At 37.3% G+C, this 16,704-nt stretch overlaps 1 protein-coding gene across 1 annotated transcript; it reads left to right on the top strand.

The window, feature by feature from the left end:
• The first annotated feature begins 7,125 nt into the window (after positions 1-7,125).
• sult5a1 (sulfotransferase family 5A, member 1) lies at positions 7,126-15,878 on the top strand. Its single transcript, XM_048186305.1, has 6 exons — positions 7,126-7,289; positions 7,413-7,621; positions 10,509-10,635; positions 10,767-10,864; positions 10,950-11,130; positions 14,623-15,878. Exons 1-6 carry the CDS (start codon positions 7,151-7,153, stop codon positions 14,745-14,747), a joined length of 879 nt encoding a protein of 292 aa, XP_048042262.1. The 5' UTR covers positions 7,126-7,150; the 3' UTR covers positions 14,748-15,878.
• Positions 15,879-16,704: the final 826 nt, after the last annotated feature.

Raw genomic sequence — 16,704 nt, 5'->3', positions numbered from 1 at the left:
AACTTCCGTTAAGGGAGCATAGTGAGCATCGATGCTCCCTGGTTTTCACGGTGCATTGTGGGACTTTTCAGGGAGCGAACGTTTCAGTGCCCTGGAAGGATTCTGCGATTGAGACAGCCCTTAAAATGGCCGACTCCCTGGTCAGTGCCCTGACTACTGAACTAGGGAGCTGATTGAGACACAGGGGAAAACAGAGCGCGCAGCTGTGATCGGACACAAATATGGCGGCGGGCATAGCGGAAGTGACGTCTTTGAAACCCATGGATACTTCAATGAGTGCCAGACATCACTTCCGTTGTCAGAGCGCGATCAGACATCACCAAGCGAATGCTGAACGCAGTTGGATATAGTGGTGTTTTAGAGGTAAAAAATGATATAAATACTGTTTGGTTTCTCACACAAACCGATCATTTTGTGTCTTAGGACATCAATGTGTCGTCACGAGCCGCAGGGTTTAATTTGGATTCGTCTGTGCATGTTTATTGACTCTTATAAATTGTGTGACCATTGACTCGCATTATAAGACTGAAAGACGGCAACGGTTGGAGTTAAAGATAAAAAGATAAAATCAGACTGTTGTGTTTTTGCTTTAAATCTTGAAATTAAATCTCAATTAATTCAAATAAAAAAAAAAAACTGCTCATGCAATGTGATAGCATCTTTGTTTGGATTGTGATTAAAAAGCAGTGGTTCCCTCTAATTTGAAATGGCTATGTATTTTTGTTTATAATAATAATAATAATAAATATCTGCAACCAGTATGAGAATCGGCCAATTTGCTTGTAAAAATAAATAAATAATTCAGAATCTAAATTGGCCATGAAAAAAATACAAAATACAATCTGGGCTGTCTTTTTCTATCAAGTAGATCTTGTCTTTCATAAAGGTCGAGGTCAGGGATCTTGGGCTTAAAAAGGTTGGTGACCACTGCTATATACGGTAACATCACTGCCGTTGTCAGAGCGCGATCAGACATCACCAAGCGAATGCTGAATGCAGTTAGACATAGTGGTGTATTAGAGTTAAAAAATGATATAAATACTGTTCGGTTTCTCACACAAACCGATCGTTTTGTGTCTTAAGACATCAATGTGTCGTCACGAGCCGCAGGGTTTAATTTGGATTCGTCTGTGCATGTTTATTGACTCTTATAAATTGTGTGACCATTGACTTGCATTATAAGACTGAAAGACTGCAACGGTTGGAGTTAAAAATCATCATTTGTGTTCTACTGAAGAAACAAAGTCACCTACATCTTGGATGCCCTGGGGGTAAGCAGATAAACATCAATTTTTCATTTTTGGGTGAACTATCCCCTTTAAGTAACTTTGCAACTGTGCCGCGTCACCCCCTGGGTGGTTTCTGCCGCGACCACGTAACACTATCTTGGTCACGAGCCACTTCCTCTATTCATATTACTCAACTCCTGTAAAAGGTTTACCTTTATAGATTCAGGAGGAGTCAGGTAGGCATATAATATTTTCTTTTTAGATTATATTATCTCAGGGTCTACTTCTGATCACTACCGTACCTCCTAGGCCTACGGTTCAGATATCAACCAAGCCTACCTGGGTGGGGTGGGTTAGCCTCCCGTTCAGTGCACCACAGCTGGCTCTTCGCCCTCAGAGGACAGCTACGCCTGCTAATGCACTCCCACGGCCCACTCTGTTGCGACTGGTTGGCGACCTTGACTGACTTTATAAAGTCCGTCGGGATATCTTTATAAAAATCTATCTTTTTCAGACAATCAACTTCTGATACCCCAAATGGATTTTCACTCTACAACAATAAACAGACTGAGACAATACTATCAGAGTTTGAGGGCAGTTTATTATTTCTTGCAAAGGCAAAAGCTAAATACACCACTTTATGCCAGCTAAGCTGGAAGTTCCATGGGCCAGATAAATAATTACATTTTAAAGCTTACCCTCTTCTCTATTCAGTATATGTTCTTCTCTAAGAAAATCAGGTGTCTTCTTTGATCTTCTGAGGGTTGCTGCTTGCTTGTATGCTCTTTCTCTCTTCAGCAAAACTAAACAACTATTCTATTACTCCTACTACAACTACTACTTCTATTCTCTTCAGAGAGCAAAAAAGGCCCCAATATTTGTATTCTCTTTTGACGCACTTTATCTCTATATTTACGCACATGTGGTTTCTACTTGCGTAAATTGCTAGGTTACTTTTTTTTTTTACTTGCGTCTATGCATTTATATTCGAAGCAATGGCTTAAGCAATACACACATTTCTTTATTATACATCTTTATCAGATTTCTACCTTGCTAGACATTTATTTCCTAACTGTCTTCATTCTTATCAGTTACACACAACAATATTTCTCTCCCCCAGAACCCATGCTCACCTACACACATAAAGCAACATTTCTCATTTTTACAGGATGTGGTATACACTTCACTTGAGCCCACAGCATGTGTTTTTGCATGTCTCATTTATGAAAACTTCATAGACCCCAGAGATTCTTCAAGTTTAGAAATTTTCTGCTTTTTATTATATCTTTTAAAATCTTTATCAAATTGTTTGGAAGAGAACACTCCATTTCTCTTGACACAACTACATGTCAACTACCAGTCATTAAAGTATTAGTAGACTGGGTAACACTTTAGAATACTGATCCTTCATTAATAAATAACTACACAGGAACAAATGAATAATGCATTATTAACACTCTAGTAACTACTATTAACTAACAATAAACTCTCATTAATGAATTAGTAAGTAATAGTGCTCAGTTGTAGGTGGTAGTTCACTATTAACTAATCAGTAACTACTGTTTTTTCATACCTCTAAGAGAACTACTAAGAACTACTATATACAGGTTCATAATTAACATGAATGATGCATAATGTATAATTAATTCTAAAGTAAAGGCCTTGGTAACCCACTAGTAATGACTGAAATATTACTAAATACTTAAGAAGGAATTACTAATTATTTGGATCAGTATTCTAAAGTGAGAAACATGATAACTCTCTAGTAACTACTGAAGTCTTTGTAAACCTTTGATGTTTTTGTATGTTTTTGTACAGTAATTCCTTATGATATATTTGGTAACACTTAAGTAATTACTAGTGGGTTACCATGATCTTCACTTTAGAATACTGATCCAAATATTTAGTAGTTCCTTTAGAAGGATGTAGTAACACTTAAGTAATTACTAGTGGGTTACTATGATCTTCACTTTAGAATACTGATCCAAATAAGAAGTAGTTACTTTAGAGTTATATAGTAACTCTTGAGTTATTACTATCCAATACTTTACAAAAACCTCAAAAGTTTACAATGACTACAGTAGTTACTAGAGAGTTATCATGCTTTTCACTTTAGAATACTGATCCAAATAATTAGTAATTCCTTCTTAAGTATTTGGTAATACTTCAGTCATTACTAGTGGGTTACCAAGGCCTTTACTCTAGAATTAATTATACATTATTCATTATTCACATTAATTACGAACCTGTATATAGTAGTTCTTAGTAGTTCTCTGGGAGGTATGAAAAAAAACAGTAGTTACTGATTAGTTAATAGTGAACTACCACCTTTAACTGAGCACTATTACTTACTAATTCATTCATCAGAGTTACTTGTTAGTTAATAGTAGTTACTAGAGTGTTAATAATGCATTATTCATTTGTTCCTGTGTAGTTATTCATTAATGAAGGATCAGTATTCTAAAGTGTTATCGTAGACTGTTAGGTTAGTTGACATGTACAGTGGTTGCAAAGTTGTGTTTGATTTCCCACACTTTGATTCTCTTTGCTCTTTGTCATTTTTTCTTTTAGGTTTCCATTTCTGTTGTCCTCTGTGTGCTGCTTTTATGAAGTGCTGCCACACACACTCTGAATAGTTTGAGCCAGTGTAAGATCGGATATTAACTGCAGTCTGCGCGACAGTTCTTTATCAAGTATTCCCAAGATTATCCGATCCCGAATGTGTTCATCTCTGTGTTCTCTGAAGTCACAGTGTTCCGATCATAAAGAGTATTAAAAAAGGTTTCATCCTTTTCACCAACTCTTTGATAGAAACAGACTCGCTCGTGAACCACATTTTGTTTAGGAAAGAAATACTTGTATTTTCTTAAAGGGATAGTTCACCTAAAAATGAAAAATATCCCATGATTTTCTCACACTCAAGCCATCCTAGGTGTATATGACTTTCTTCTTTTGGCCAGACACAATCGGAGTTATACTAAAAAATATCCTGGCTCTTCCCAGTCTGGGTTTTTGAAGTTCCAAAAAGTGCATCCATCCATCATAAAAGTACTCCACACAGCTCCAGGGGGTTAATAAATGTCTTCTGAAGCAAAGCGATGGGAATTTGTAAGAAAACTATGCATATTTAAAACTTTCTAAACTATAATAACTGCCTTCCAGCAACGGCCGTATGCGAGTCTAGTTCCGGAGTAAGAGTGACACATGAAGTATTGACAAACGTGGAAGCGCAGAGGATAGAGTAAAACAAAACAAAACACCGGTCACAAATTAGAAGTCTACAACGAAACTTTTTAAAGAGAAATGTTGGTGGATTTCGATATAAGAGAAGAGGAGCTCGAGTTTGTTGCCCAGTTATATTTGTTTGAACCGTGAGAGGCGTCTAAGCTTACGATACTCCTACATCCTACGTCATGTGTCGGGTCAGAGGTCACTCTTCCGCTGGAACTCAACTTGCGTTCGGCCATTACTGTTTATTAACCAATTACTATCAATTTTTTTTTTTTTTTTATATATCTCGGATTGTGTTCATCTGAAAGAAGATAGTCATATACACCTAGGATGGCTTGAGGCTGAGTAAATTATGGGATCATTTTCATTTTTGGGTGAACTATTCCTTTAACACAATGTCAAATCTCTTCTTGTCATCCTCCTGTCATGATAGAATACAGGAAGCAATAGCAAGTTAACAGGTTTATTGAAGTAAATAGTAGACAGTCACTGAACGCGTCGTGGCGCAGGGACTGAGACGGTCAGCGTGAAGACAAGGTGCGTTGACGAGATGAAGTGTGCTGGTGGAGATGACAGATGAATCCAGACATAGAACGAAATCCACGAAGACACCGAACAGGAACAGGAATCACGAGACTGGAACGCCGAACAGGAACAGGATGGGAGACACAGCACAGAGACATCGACAACGATCTGACAAATGAGATGAGAAATGAGTGAGCATATAAAGGGTGAGTAAATGAGCTGCAGCTGGTGCTGTGATGGGTGTCAGCTGGAAGCGCTGATCATCCGCGTGGCTCGGACACGCCCACTCACACACACACCACAACAGTGACACGGGACAAGCAGGAAACAATGCATTCAAATACCGTGACACCTCCACATTAAAGGTGACTGGTTAACACTTTACTTGAAGGGGTGTGTATTAAACTGACATGACACCTTCATAATCATGACATGACACGTGTCATGAATATGAAGGAGGTTTAATGCATGTTTATGACAACTGTCATTAAATGTCATTCGCTCAATTATGTCATTTTTAATGCAAAGATGACATTGTTTGAGATGTCCGAGTTATGACAACTTGACATAAACCAATACATCATAACATTAAATTATTTCGCTTTTAACATTACATTAAACTGTCATGTGGTTGGTTTTGACATGAGGCCATTATAATAGTGTCATGAATATTTTTCTGACAACTTTTTTTTCAGTGGTACAAATTGAACTTGTCATTAAAATGTCATTAAGTGACAATACTCTGACAAATAATTTATAACAGTGTCATGAAAATTTTTCATTTCATGTTTTTTTTTTTTTTTCCAACAGAAGGTCAGATAATAGACAATTTCAAATTTCTCAAAAAAGATGACACTGTTATAAAATAATGGTAACACTTTATTTCAGGGTCTTTTAACTAGTTGCTTATTAATATTAGCATGCATATTACTAGAATATTGACTATTTATTAGTACTTATTAAGCAGACATTGATGCTTTATTCTGCATGACCTTATTCTAGATTCTAATACCTAAACTTAACAATTAATTATATTTATAAGCAGTAAATTGGGAGTTTATAGAGGGAAAAGTCATAGTTAATTGTTTATATATGTGTTCCCTATACTGAAGTGTTACCAAAAATAATGTAATGTTAATGTTAAAAAGCAAAGTAGTTCCTTAAGTTTGATAATTACTCTGCTATGTCATGTTTTTGACAGGTTATGTTGTCTTGGTTTATGTCAAGTTGTCATAACAAAGACATCTCAAACAATGTCATCTTTGCATTAAAAATTACATAATTGAGAGAATGATACTTAATGACAGTTGTCATAAAACCTCCTTCATATTCATGACACGTGTCATGTCATGATTATGAAGGTGTCATGTCAGTCTTATGAACACCGATTCAAGTAAAGTGTTGAATGATTTAAATATGTGTTTGGTTTCATTTCCTATTGCATAGATTAACAAACTGACCTGGGCTGCATTTCCCAAAAGCATTGTTAGCCTAAGTTGATCGTAAAGATCAATTGTTCTACAGTCAAATTAGGCTTACGATGTATTTGGGAAACGCAGCTCTGGATATCGTCGTCTTTTTTATCCAGTTTTATTGCCATCTGAAAGCGCTGAAAACATTGCTTCCATTCAGCCCACTCATTTGGACGATCAAATGGAAAACACTTGAATTCAGTCATCCTTTCGGGGCAGCGATGTGCTCGTCAAGCGCTTCTGACACCATGAAATGACTTCTAATGAACACACTTGTCTGAACTTATCATCAATGGGAACCGTGAAAACACACACAAAATCCAGCATGATCCACTAACATGATCACAACATAATCAAGTTTTCTTAAAGGCACACACCCATTTAACTAGAAAAATAATTTCTCTGGTTATCATGATATCACACGTGCAACAATGTTCACATGTGATCCATGCTGGGCAAAGAAGGTTATGCAAAGATAAATGGCATATATTACATTACAAATCAACACATCTCTTTGACAGTTTTTACCTGGAATTTTTACAGTAACCGGTTTCTCAGGTAATTTTTCTACCGATCCTTCAGTACTTCCCCTATCTCAGTATGTTACATCAGAGTTCTTCCCTTTTCTCTTCCTTTATAAGCTGACAGTGTAGCTCTGTTGTCACTATATTTCTTTTGTACACACGTGCAGACATGTCTCGACTAGATGTCACCGAAACCTTTCACAACATCACGTTTCCTGGGCACCTGCATACCCAAGACTCCCTGAATTATGCAACCAACTTTAAGTTCCAGGACACAGATACCGTAATTGTCACTTATCCGAAATCAGGTAATATGCGTCATCTTTAGTTTCTCTTTTAATTGGGTTGTGTAATTTAATTTATCTCATTTTGTGCAGTAAGCTTTTTTTCACAGGAAAGATTATTATTCATGGTTTTCCCTTGGCTCATAGGAACCACATGGATGCAGGAAATCATCACTTTGGTTCTGAGTAAAGGGGACCCAACTATAGCCCAAACTCAGCCCAACTGGGCCCGTGCCCCATGGCTTGAGCAGTACTACTGCCCTGACGTTCTAAATGCCTCTAAAGGGCCTCGCATTATTACTACACATCTGCCTTATCGCCTGCTGGCACCGGCCCTCAAACAGTCCAAAGCAAAGGTGAGTAGATGGGCAAGCCGCAAATTGTTATATTTGGATGGGATTAGTTTTCCCAGAGGATGTTAGAGAGATATGTGTTGCACATGTGTATTTTGTGATTTTAATCCCATCTCAATCTGCCTGTCTGTGTTTTTTTTAACCTCAGTAAAAAATTCCAGAGGAAATTACCTACTGTTTTTTGGCAAATTCAATGAGAAAACTAACGCTTCTCCTTGTGTGTGTTTTTGACCCACCTGAGCTACTGTTTGAACACTAATCTTCTGCATGCTTTCATTGCATTTCAATAAGAATGAGAATAATTAGAATCTTTATCGTCATTGTATGCATACAGTAGTAAACAGTAACGAAATTAAGTTAGCAACTCTAAAAGATGCGTAAAACAATAACAATAAATAACTAGTAAAAATAATAACAGGCAGTATAAACAGTAGTGCAACCACAATGTACTGCCACATAAAATGAGGTAGTGCATATATACTTTAGACAACATCAATATTGCACATATATTCATGTGGATGAATATATACAGTGGCATGAAAAAGTATGTGAACCCCTTGCAGAATCTGTGAAAATGAGAATTATTTTAATAAAATAAGAGGGATAATAAAAAATGCATGTTATTTTTTTGTTTAGTACTGTCCTGAGTAAGATATTTTACATAAAAGATGTTTGCATTTAGTTCACAAGACAAAACAATAGCTGAATTTATTAAAATAACCCCATTCATAAGTATGTGAACCACTGATTCTCAATACTGTGTGTGGTTACCTGATGATCCACGACTGTTTTTATGTTTTGTGATGGTTGTTCATGAGTCTCTTGTTTGTTCTGAGCAGTTAAACTGAGCTCTGTTCTTCAGAAAAATCCTCCAGGGCCTGCAGATTCTTTGGTTTTCCAGCATCTTTTGCATATTTGAACCCTTTCCAGCAGTGACTGTGGGATTTTGAGATCTGTGTTTTCACACTGAGGAAAACTGAGGGACTCAAACTCAACTATTAAAAAAGGTTCAAACATTCACTGATGCTCCAGAAGGAAACACGATGCATTAAGAGTCGGGGTGTGAAAACTTTTGAACAGGATGAAGATGTCACAATTTTTCTTATCTTGTTTAAATATCATTGTTTTTCATTTAGTACTGCCCTTCGGAAGCAACAGAAGATACTTGCATGTTTCCTGGCAGAAAAATGAAGTACAATTTACCTTGATATTCGAATTCAAAAGTTTTCACTCCTCGACTCTTAATGCATCGTATTTCCTTCTGGAGCATCAGTGAATGTTTGAACCTTTTTTTAATCGTTGTGTTTGAATCCCTCAGTTGTCCTCAGTATGAAAAGATGGATCTGAAAATCCCACAGTCACTGCTGGAAAGGGTTCAAATATGCAAAAGATGCTGGAAAACTGAAGAATCTGCAGGACCTGGAGGATTTTTCTGAAGAACAGAGCTCAGTTTAACTGCTCAGAACAAACAAGAGACTCATGAACAACCGTCACAAAACATAAAAACAGTCGTGGATCATCAGGTAACCACACACAGTATTGAGAATCAGTGGTTCACATACTTATGAATGGGGTTATTTTAATAAATTCAGCTATTGTTTTGTCTTGTGAACTAAATGCAAACATCTTTTATGTAAAATATCTTACTCAGGACAGTACTAAACAAAAAATAACATTCATTTTTTATTATCCCTCTTATTTTATTAAAATAATTCTCATTTTCACAGATTCTGCAAGGGGTTCACATACTTTTTCATGCCACTGTATAGTATATGGATGTTATCTGATGAAAAAATTAAATATAGCTGCGAACAGCAATTATCGGGGTTCAAGCGCTTTAAGGCCTTTAAGCACGTGTGTAAAAAAGGTATTATGTTTTAATTAGCAAACCTGTAACCATCTCAATCATAGATGGAAAAGACAGCCAATACAGGCAATTTACCAAAGAAAATATATAATTTTTAAAGCTTTTTAACATTTATCGAGGTTGAGCCAAAAACCTATATGACTGGTTTTTAAAATAATCACAGATATTTAACGAATGATTCAATAGACAGTGGCAGTTAGAATGAAGAGTTCTACCTTGTGGTATGAATGTCATGGACGTGTGTGAAAAATTGTGCAATATACAAATCTTTACGCATGTGAAAAACATGAAGGCAATTTAAAAATTTCTCACAGGCCTCTAAGCAAATTTCATTCCGATCGGCCTCCGTTAACCTTGTCTAATAAGTGCTCAAACTTCATTGGCGGCCATGTTTTCTGAGATACGCCAATGTCCTCATAGACTTTTATGGCACCTTGGACAAAGACACTACATACCAATTTTCAAGTCATTCAGACTAAATGGTTAAGTAGTTATAGCCATTTTCATGATTTTTTACTTGTTACAGTGCCACCAAGTGGCCAGCCGCCACGTTTTTTTCCATGTGGCCAAAGATTGAGCCCATACACACAGATTCCAAGTTTTGTGAAAATATCTAATTCCGTTCACAAGTTATGGCTATTTTAGTAAAAGTGGCTCCACCCACTTTGAACGTTTTGACAGCTCCTAGAAACTTTTTTTTTTGGTAATTATTGACAATCAGACTCCAGAGAATCTCGCTGCACTGGTTTGGTTCCGATCGGGCCAAAAACCTAGGACTAGTTTGCAAAAGTAGGTTTCTGCTCTTTCTTGCTATGTTTAGTTCCTGTTTGTTTCAGTTTCTATAGTTTCCCTTGTTAGTTCCCATGGTTATTGATTACCCGCATCTGTGTATTGTGTATCCCCTGCTGTTCTACTTGCCCCGCTTCGAGCGGGATTGTCGTTTAGAAAACTAGTCCCATCCGAATCACCTAAACTTTCTTTGATGAATTTGCTTGCAAGTGACAAATGTTTGCCTTTCCTCAGGTTATATATGTGGCCAGAAATCTCAAAGACGTGTCCGTTTCATATTATCACTTCCACAATGTGGCCAAATTTCTGCCTGACCCAGGGACTTTCTCTGAGTTTCTGAATGCTTTCTTGGAGGGTTCAGGTTAGTTGATGTTTACATTATCAGTCAGTTATTACCACCACTTTGAGTTTTCACCAATTGTATGACATGCCATTGTTCTTTTCCTTTACAACCTATTATTGTCAATATTTATGGTGCCTTTTGTTCATCAGTGCATTATGGCTCTTGGTTTGATCATGTCAAGGGATGGACCAGTCACTCAAATGATATTCAGAACTTTCTTTACGTCACATATGAGGAAATGTGGCAGGTAAGATCATTAATTTGGTGACCACATATAAGACTACAGATACTTAAAGAAGCAGTTTCACTTTGCAACATTTCAATTTTATCAGGACCTTCATGGGGCTCTTCAGAAAGTGAGTCGTTTCCTGCAGTGCCCTTTAACTGAGGATGAGCTGATCCTTGCTCAGAAGCACTGTAGTTTCAATAGCATGAAGGAAAATGCCATGGTGAACTACACCCTCGTCCCTCAGGAGATCATGGACCACAGCAAGGGAAATTTCATGAGGAAAGGTATGTAAATTACATTATATAATCATTTCTGATCATGAGAGAATAGCAAATGGGCTTGAAATTAATATTTTAACACAAGTATGATGAAAGTAAAACAAGTAAACACTGGCTGCGTTTACATGGACCCTAATATTCTGATTGTAATTGGACTAGTAGCACAGTTGGAATAAAAAAGTCACATGTAACCACGTCAGTCAGAATGAATTAGCCAAATCCGATTAAAATTTCATTTTATGTATTGTAAGGGTTTAAACCTTTTCTAATCTGATCGAGAGGACATTTAAACAATTGACTGGATTGAAAAACGAAACTGGAAAGTACTGCAATGATGAAGAAATTGCGTAATGACGTATGGGCGTGGAGCAAGCTGTTGTTGTTGTGAAATAAAGTGTCATAAATGACTTTCGTTTCATTCTAGAATTCTCCTTCCACTCATCGCCTGTGAAGTGTAGCAGGACAGCGTCCCACCAGTCATTGTTTCGGGCACAGGAATGGGCATTTTTACTGCTTGATAAATATAAGCAGCACGGCACAACAGTTCATGTGCTCGTCGTCTCCTGAATAGATAAATATTAAGGGTCAGATTTGCTAACCGCTTGCACCAGCGCAAACCCTCTTTTGCTTTTAAAAATCGAATGTCAGGATTTACTAAGGACACGCAGTGAAAAATTAGCGTTGAAAAGGCACGGACAGTTATTTTTGCCGCTGACCTTATTGCATATGCATGCATTTGTAAGATTTTCCCTTTCAGATGCAACATTTAAGGGAGGATAGTAGAAATTTCTCAGAATGTCCCCGCTGGTGTCAAGGACGTTGCCTAGTAACGTTCCCAGAACATTCTGTTCTTTAAAGGTTTGAGGGACGTTATTTGGTGGACCTTCAGGGAACATTCAGGATGTTCTTGGAACGTTTAGGGAACCACATTTTATTTGGAAATTTTATGTCCTCAGAATGTTCTCAGAACTTGCCCCGTTGGTGTCAAGGACGTCACCTGGTAACGTTCCCAGAATGGTTCAAGATGGTCACAATGTGGAGTTCTTTTAAGGGTTGGACTATTTTTGGTGGACCTTCAGGGAACATGCAGGATGTTCTGGAAATGTTTAGGGAACCATATTTTATTTGGAAATTTTATGTCCTCAGAATGTTCTCAGAACGTCCCCGCTGGTGTCAATGATGTCACCTGTTAACGTTCCCAAAACCTTCCGAGACGGTCACGATGTCGAGTTCTTTAAAGGGTTGGGGGATGTTACTTGGCTGACCTTCACGGAACATTCAGAATGTTCTCAGAACGCTTAGGGAACCATATTTTATTTGGAAAATTTATGTTCCCAGAATGTTCTCAGAACGTCCCCGCTGGTGTCAAGGACGTTGCCTAGTAACGTTCCCAGAACGTTCTGTTCTTTAAAGGTTTGAGGGACGTTATTTGGTGGACCTTCAGGAAACATTCAGGATGTTCTTGGAACGTTTAGGGAACCACATTTTATTTGGAAATTTTATGTCCTCAGAATGTTCTCAGAACTTCCCCGCTGGTGTCAATGATGTCACCTTTTAACGTTCCCAAAACATTCCGAGACGGTCACGATGTCGAGTTCTTTAAAGGGTTGGGGGATGTTACTTGGCTGACCTTCACGGAACATTCAGAATGTTCTCAGAACGTTTAGGGAACCATATTTTATTTGGAAAATTTATGTTCCCAGAATGTTCTCAGAACGTCCCCGCTGGTGTCAAGGACGTTGCCTAGTAACGTTCCAAGAACGTTCTGTTCTTTAAAGGTTTGAGGGACGTTATTTGGTGGACCTTCAGGGAACATGCAGGATGTTCTTGTAACGTTTAGGGAACCACATTTTATTTGGAAATTTTATGTCCTCAGAATGTTCTCAGAACTTGCCCCGTTGGTGTCAAGGACGTCACCTGGTAACGTTCCCAGAATGGTTCAAGACGGTCACAATGTGGAGTTCTTTTAAGGGTTGGACTATTTTTGGTGGACCTTCAGGGAACATGCAGGATGTTCTGGAAATGTTTAGGGAACCATATTTTATTTGGAAATTTTATGTCCTCAGAATGTTCTCAGAACGTCCCCGCTGGTGTCAATGATGTCGCCTGTTAACGTTACCAAAACATTCCGAGACGGTCACGATGTCGAGTTCTTTAAAGGGTTGGGGGATGTTACTTGGCTGACCTTCACGGAACATTCCGAATGTTCTCAGAACGTTTAGGGAACCATATTTTATTTGGAAAATGTATGTTCCCAGAATGTTCTCAGAACGTCCCCGCTGGTGTCAATGATGTCGCCTGCTAACGTTTAGCTAACACTTAGGGATCCGTATTTTATTTGGAAATTTTACGTTCCCAGAACGTCCCCACTGGTGTCAATGATGTCGCCTGCTAACATTCCCAGAACGTTCTGAGATTGTCACGATGTGGAGTTATTTAAAGGATTGGTGGACATTATTTGGTGGACTTTCACAGAACAATCAGGATGTTCTCTGAATGTTTAGGGGACCATATTTTATCTGGAAATGTGATATTCCCTGAACTATCTCAGAACTTGCCCCGTTGGTGTCAAGGACGTCACCTGGTAACGTTCCCAGAATGGTCCGAGACGGTCACAATGTGGAGTTCTTTTAAGGGTTGGCGGACCTTCAGGGAACATGCAGGATAATAGACTATATCACAAACATACCAATACACCTTCTTCATTGTTCTAATGCAATGGACATTATTTACAGTAACCAGGGGAAGTTCTTGACCTTTGTCAAGCAGTGTGCATCATCTTCTCCTTTGTCATCTTGAAAGCTCTGCATAAGGAACAATGGCTTCCTTCTTTTTCTTTTTCTTCTTCTTCTTTTAGCTTTTAGGCGGATTGCAATCATGAGTTATCAGGTGCATAGAGGGACTTGCTGAATAGGAGTATGCAGCATGGATTATGGTTTGATAAAACTACTTTACATAATATTAATATAAAAAAAAAACAACAACAATGACTTCCGGTGCTGCACCTGATGTAAATAGGCTGCCTGAGGAAAAATGTGGAAGTGACCCTGTCCATTGGGGCGTATACACCTCCCAGGACCTCTGTAACTGGTTTAAAGAAACACCAGTTGTCCAACGGTCAACAAAGATAGGGAAATGACAGATTGCGCTCTCACGCTAATTTGCCCCGTTTAGTAAATCTGGCCCTAAGTCTGCTCTTTAAAACAAAGAAAAGAAGCAATGTAGGAGAATTGTTAGTATGCGCAAACAGCGGGAAACTATTTGTGTGGTGTGCGCATGTCAAAAAAAAAATCAACTTCGATTTGAAGCTTGTGACATAAACACGCACATCGACCAGATTGCTTTATTTGGCGTTCATGTAAACACTACGTTCAGATTCATCATTAATGAATTCATCCCAACTGAAACAAAAGGTGTCCATGTAAACGTGTTTCTGTGTCAAACTTGCGATCTCCCTTTCATAATCATCTGAACACTACAATCCTTATATCCTTATAGGTAAAGTCGGAGACTGGAAGAACATATTCACCGAGGAGCAGAGTTTTCTCGTTGATGACGTCTACTCTTCACAGATGGCAGATTCCTCTCTGAAGTTTTTATGGGAATGCCCAAGGGAGACTTAGGCCTCGAATAACCATTTATAATCCACCATCACCCAGATAGAGATCTGTTAAGAAGTTGTATTTATCGTTATCAGCGTTTTATGTTTCAGCTATCTTATTCAGATCTTATTCTTATATAACCTCTCATCACTGCTAATATGCTTCATTTTACATTTGTTACTGTTCCTAATATTTCACACTGGCATGAATAAGCTGAAAAAAATAAGCTGATGTATTTTGTTTTTTTCAGATTTTTTTTTTTTTTAAGGTTTCAGCCAGAGACCTTAAGAGAAATGTAGCAATATTTATGTAATTTATTACTATTCATTTTATATTTTTGTTTGATGCAATATAACTTACATTATAATTTTATATGAACAAACCAGTCATGCATATCAGATGAGTGAAATTATGATCTATATTGTTTGACCTGTTAGAGATATAATTTACACAGCAAAATAACGAATTTAAAAATGTAAGAATTTAAGTGTGATTTTGTGTACTAAAGCAATGCAGAGCTGTGAAACAATGATTTTTCATTTTGCTTTACTATTATCATTAATGTGCAATGCTATTGTGAAGCAAAAACATCACAAAATATACATAAACCTACTTGACAACCTCTGCTCTTATGCTAAATGTGGTCATTTTGAACCCGCTATCAAGTGAAATTACATTCCGATGATGACAGTTTTGTGACGATAAAAACACGCTCTCAAGCGTGTTCAGCAGAAGAACTTGTTGAGCTCATTAGATGTTCATTTGAGAGTGAGGCCCATCTAAAAGGCCAAATGCTCTTTAATGAAGAGAGTGAAGTGTTTAGAGACCGAGTTTCTGCACCTGTGCTGCACTTAAAGCGATGGATGGCACTTGAAATTTGCATTTGGAAGGAAGAAGCAACATTTCAGACTCTAGCTGAGTCTGCCAATCTCACATGTAAAAGACATCATGTTACGCTCTGTACAGCCGTGGCCAAAAGTTTTGGCAGTGACAGATTTTTAAAGTTTAAAGTTTTAAAGCCCTCACTGTCTGTTATTATATACATAGACATGCATGTTAATAACTGTGTACACTTGTGACCTTGTAAATGTATAGTTTAAGGTAAAAATGGAAAATTAAATAAGTAAAATGCATTAAATGCAGGGTACTGAATTTATTGATGCACTTTTTCTTTCTTAGCACCATCACTAAACACAGACACGTCCAAAAGGCTTCAATTTAACGCCTTTGTCGAATGTTCAAAAGACGTCCACTGAGGAGCCAGAATTACAGTTTTTATGACGTCTTTTTATGACGTTTCCTACTTCAGTCATAACAAAAATAAAGCAATTTTTTTCTTTGTTTGTTTTTTGTGTAAGTATTATTTTATGTAGGCCTATTATATGTTTAATTTGTCAATACTCTATGCCCCTCGTACCAAGTCAGTTGTTCTTTTAATTGTTAAATTCAACTGTCATATATGTTGTTGGATTGAATGTTAATCATTGTTACTTGAAAAGGCGCCTTTTGCCCCATTGTACCCTATATATATATATGGTAAAACGGGGCAAAAGGCGCCTTAAGTTAATGTTTGTATTTTCAGACAAAGGTCTTCTTAATGATTTTCAGTTTTGTTCAAGGTAATTCAAGCAACAGTTTTTCAATAACAGAAGAATATGTAAAAGTATGGTATTTGGGGTAAAAGGCACAATAATGAACATGATAATGAATAGCTGGCTGACTTTTCCATTTCTTGACATGACATGGTTAGATTCAGATGGCAAATATCATATATCAAATTGGGTATCCATCTTAGAGATAATACCCATATTTAATGAAACAATCATATTTAAAAAAAAAAAAAAAAAATTATATTATCATATCATAATAACATATTTATTGTTACTACTGTAAATCTATATTAAATATTATGGGATCTCCTTCAATGCTTTCAGAATCTTTACTTTGTAATTTTGTTTCTGTATTTTTTAAATATATT

The sequence above is a fragment of the Megalobrama amblycephala genome, linkage group LG3 (assembly GCF_018812025.1).
Source record: "Megalobrama amblycephala isolate DHTTF-2021 linkage group LG3, ASM1881202v1, whole genome shotgun sequence".
NCBI lineage: Eukaryota > Metazoa > Chordata > Actinopteri > Cypriniformes > Xenocyprididae > Megalobrama > Megalobrama amblycephala.
This window is presented reverse-complemented; position numbering and strand designations above follow the sequence as displayed.

What these genes read in the sequence shown, in the direction of transcription:
- sult5a1 (XM_048186305.1), top strand. Translation starts at nt 7,151, where the DNA reads ATGTCTCGACTAGATGTCACCGAAACCTTTCACAACATCACGTTTCCT. An exon ending in TGTCACTTATCCGAAATCAG is followed by an intron (nt 7,290 to 7,412) that starts GTAATATGCGTC and finishes CTTGGCTCATAG; the next exon opens with GAACCACATGGATGCAGGAA. An exon ending in CATATGAGGAAATGTGGCAG is followed by an intron (nt 10,865 to 10,949) that starts GTAAGATCATTA and finishes CAATTTTATCAG; the next exon opens with GACCTTCATGGGGCTCTTCA.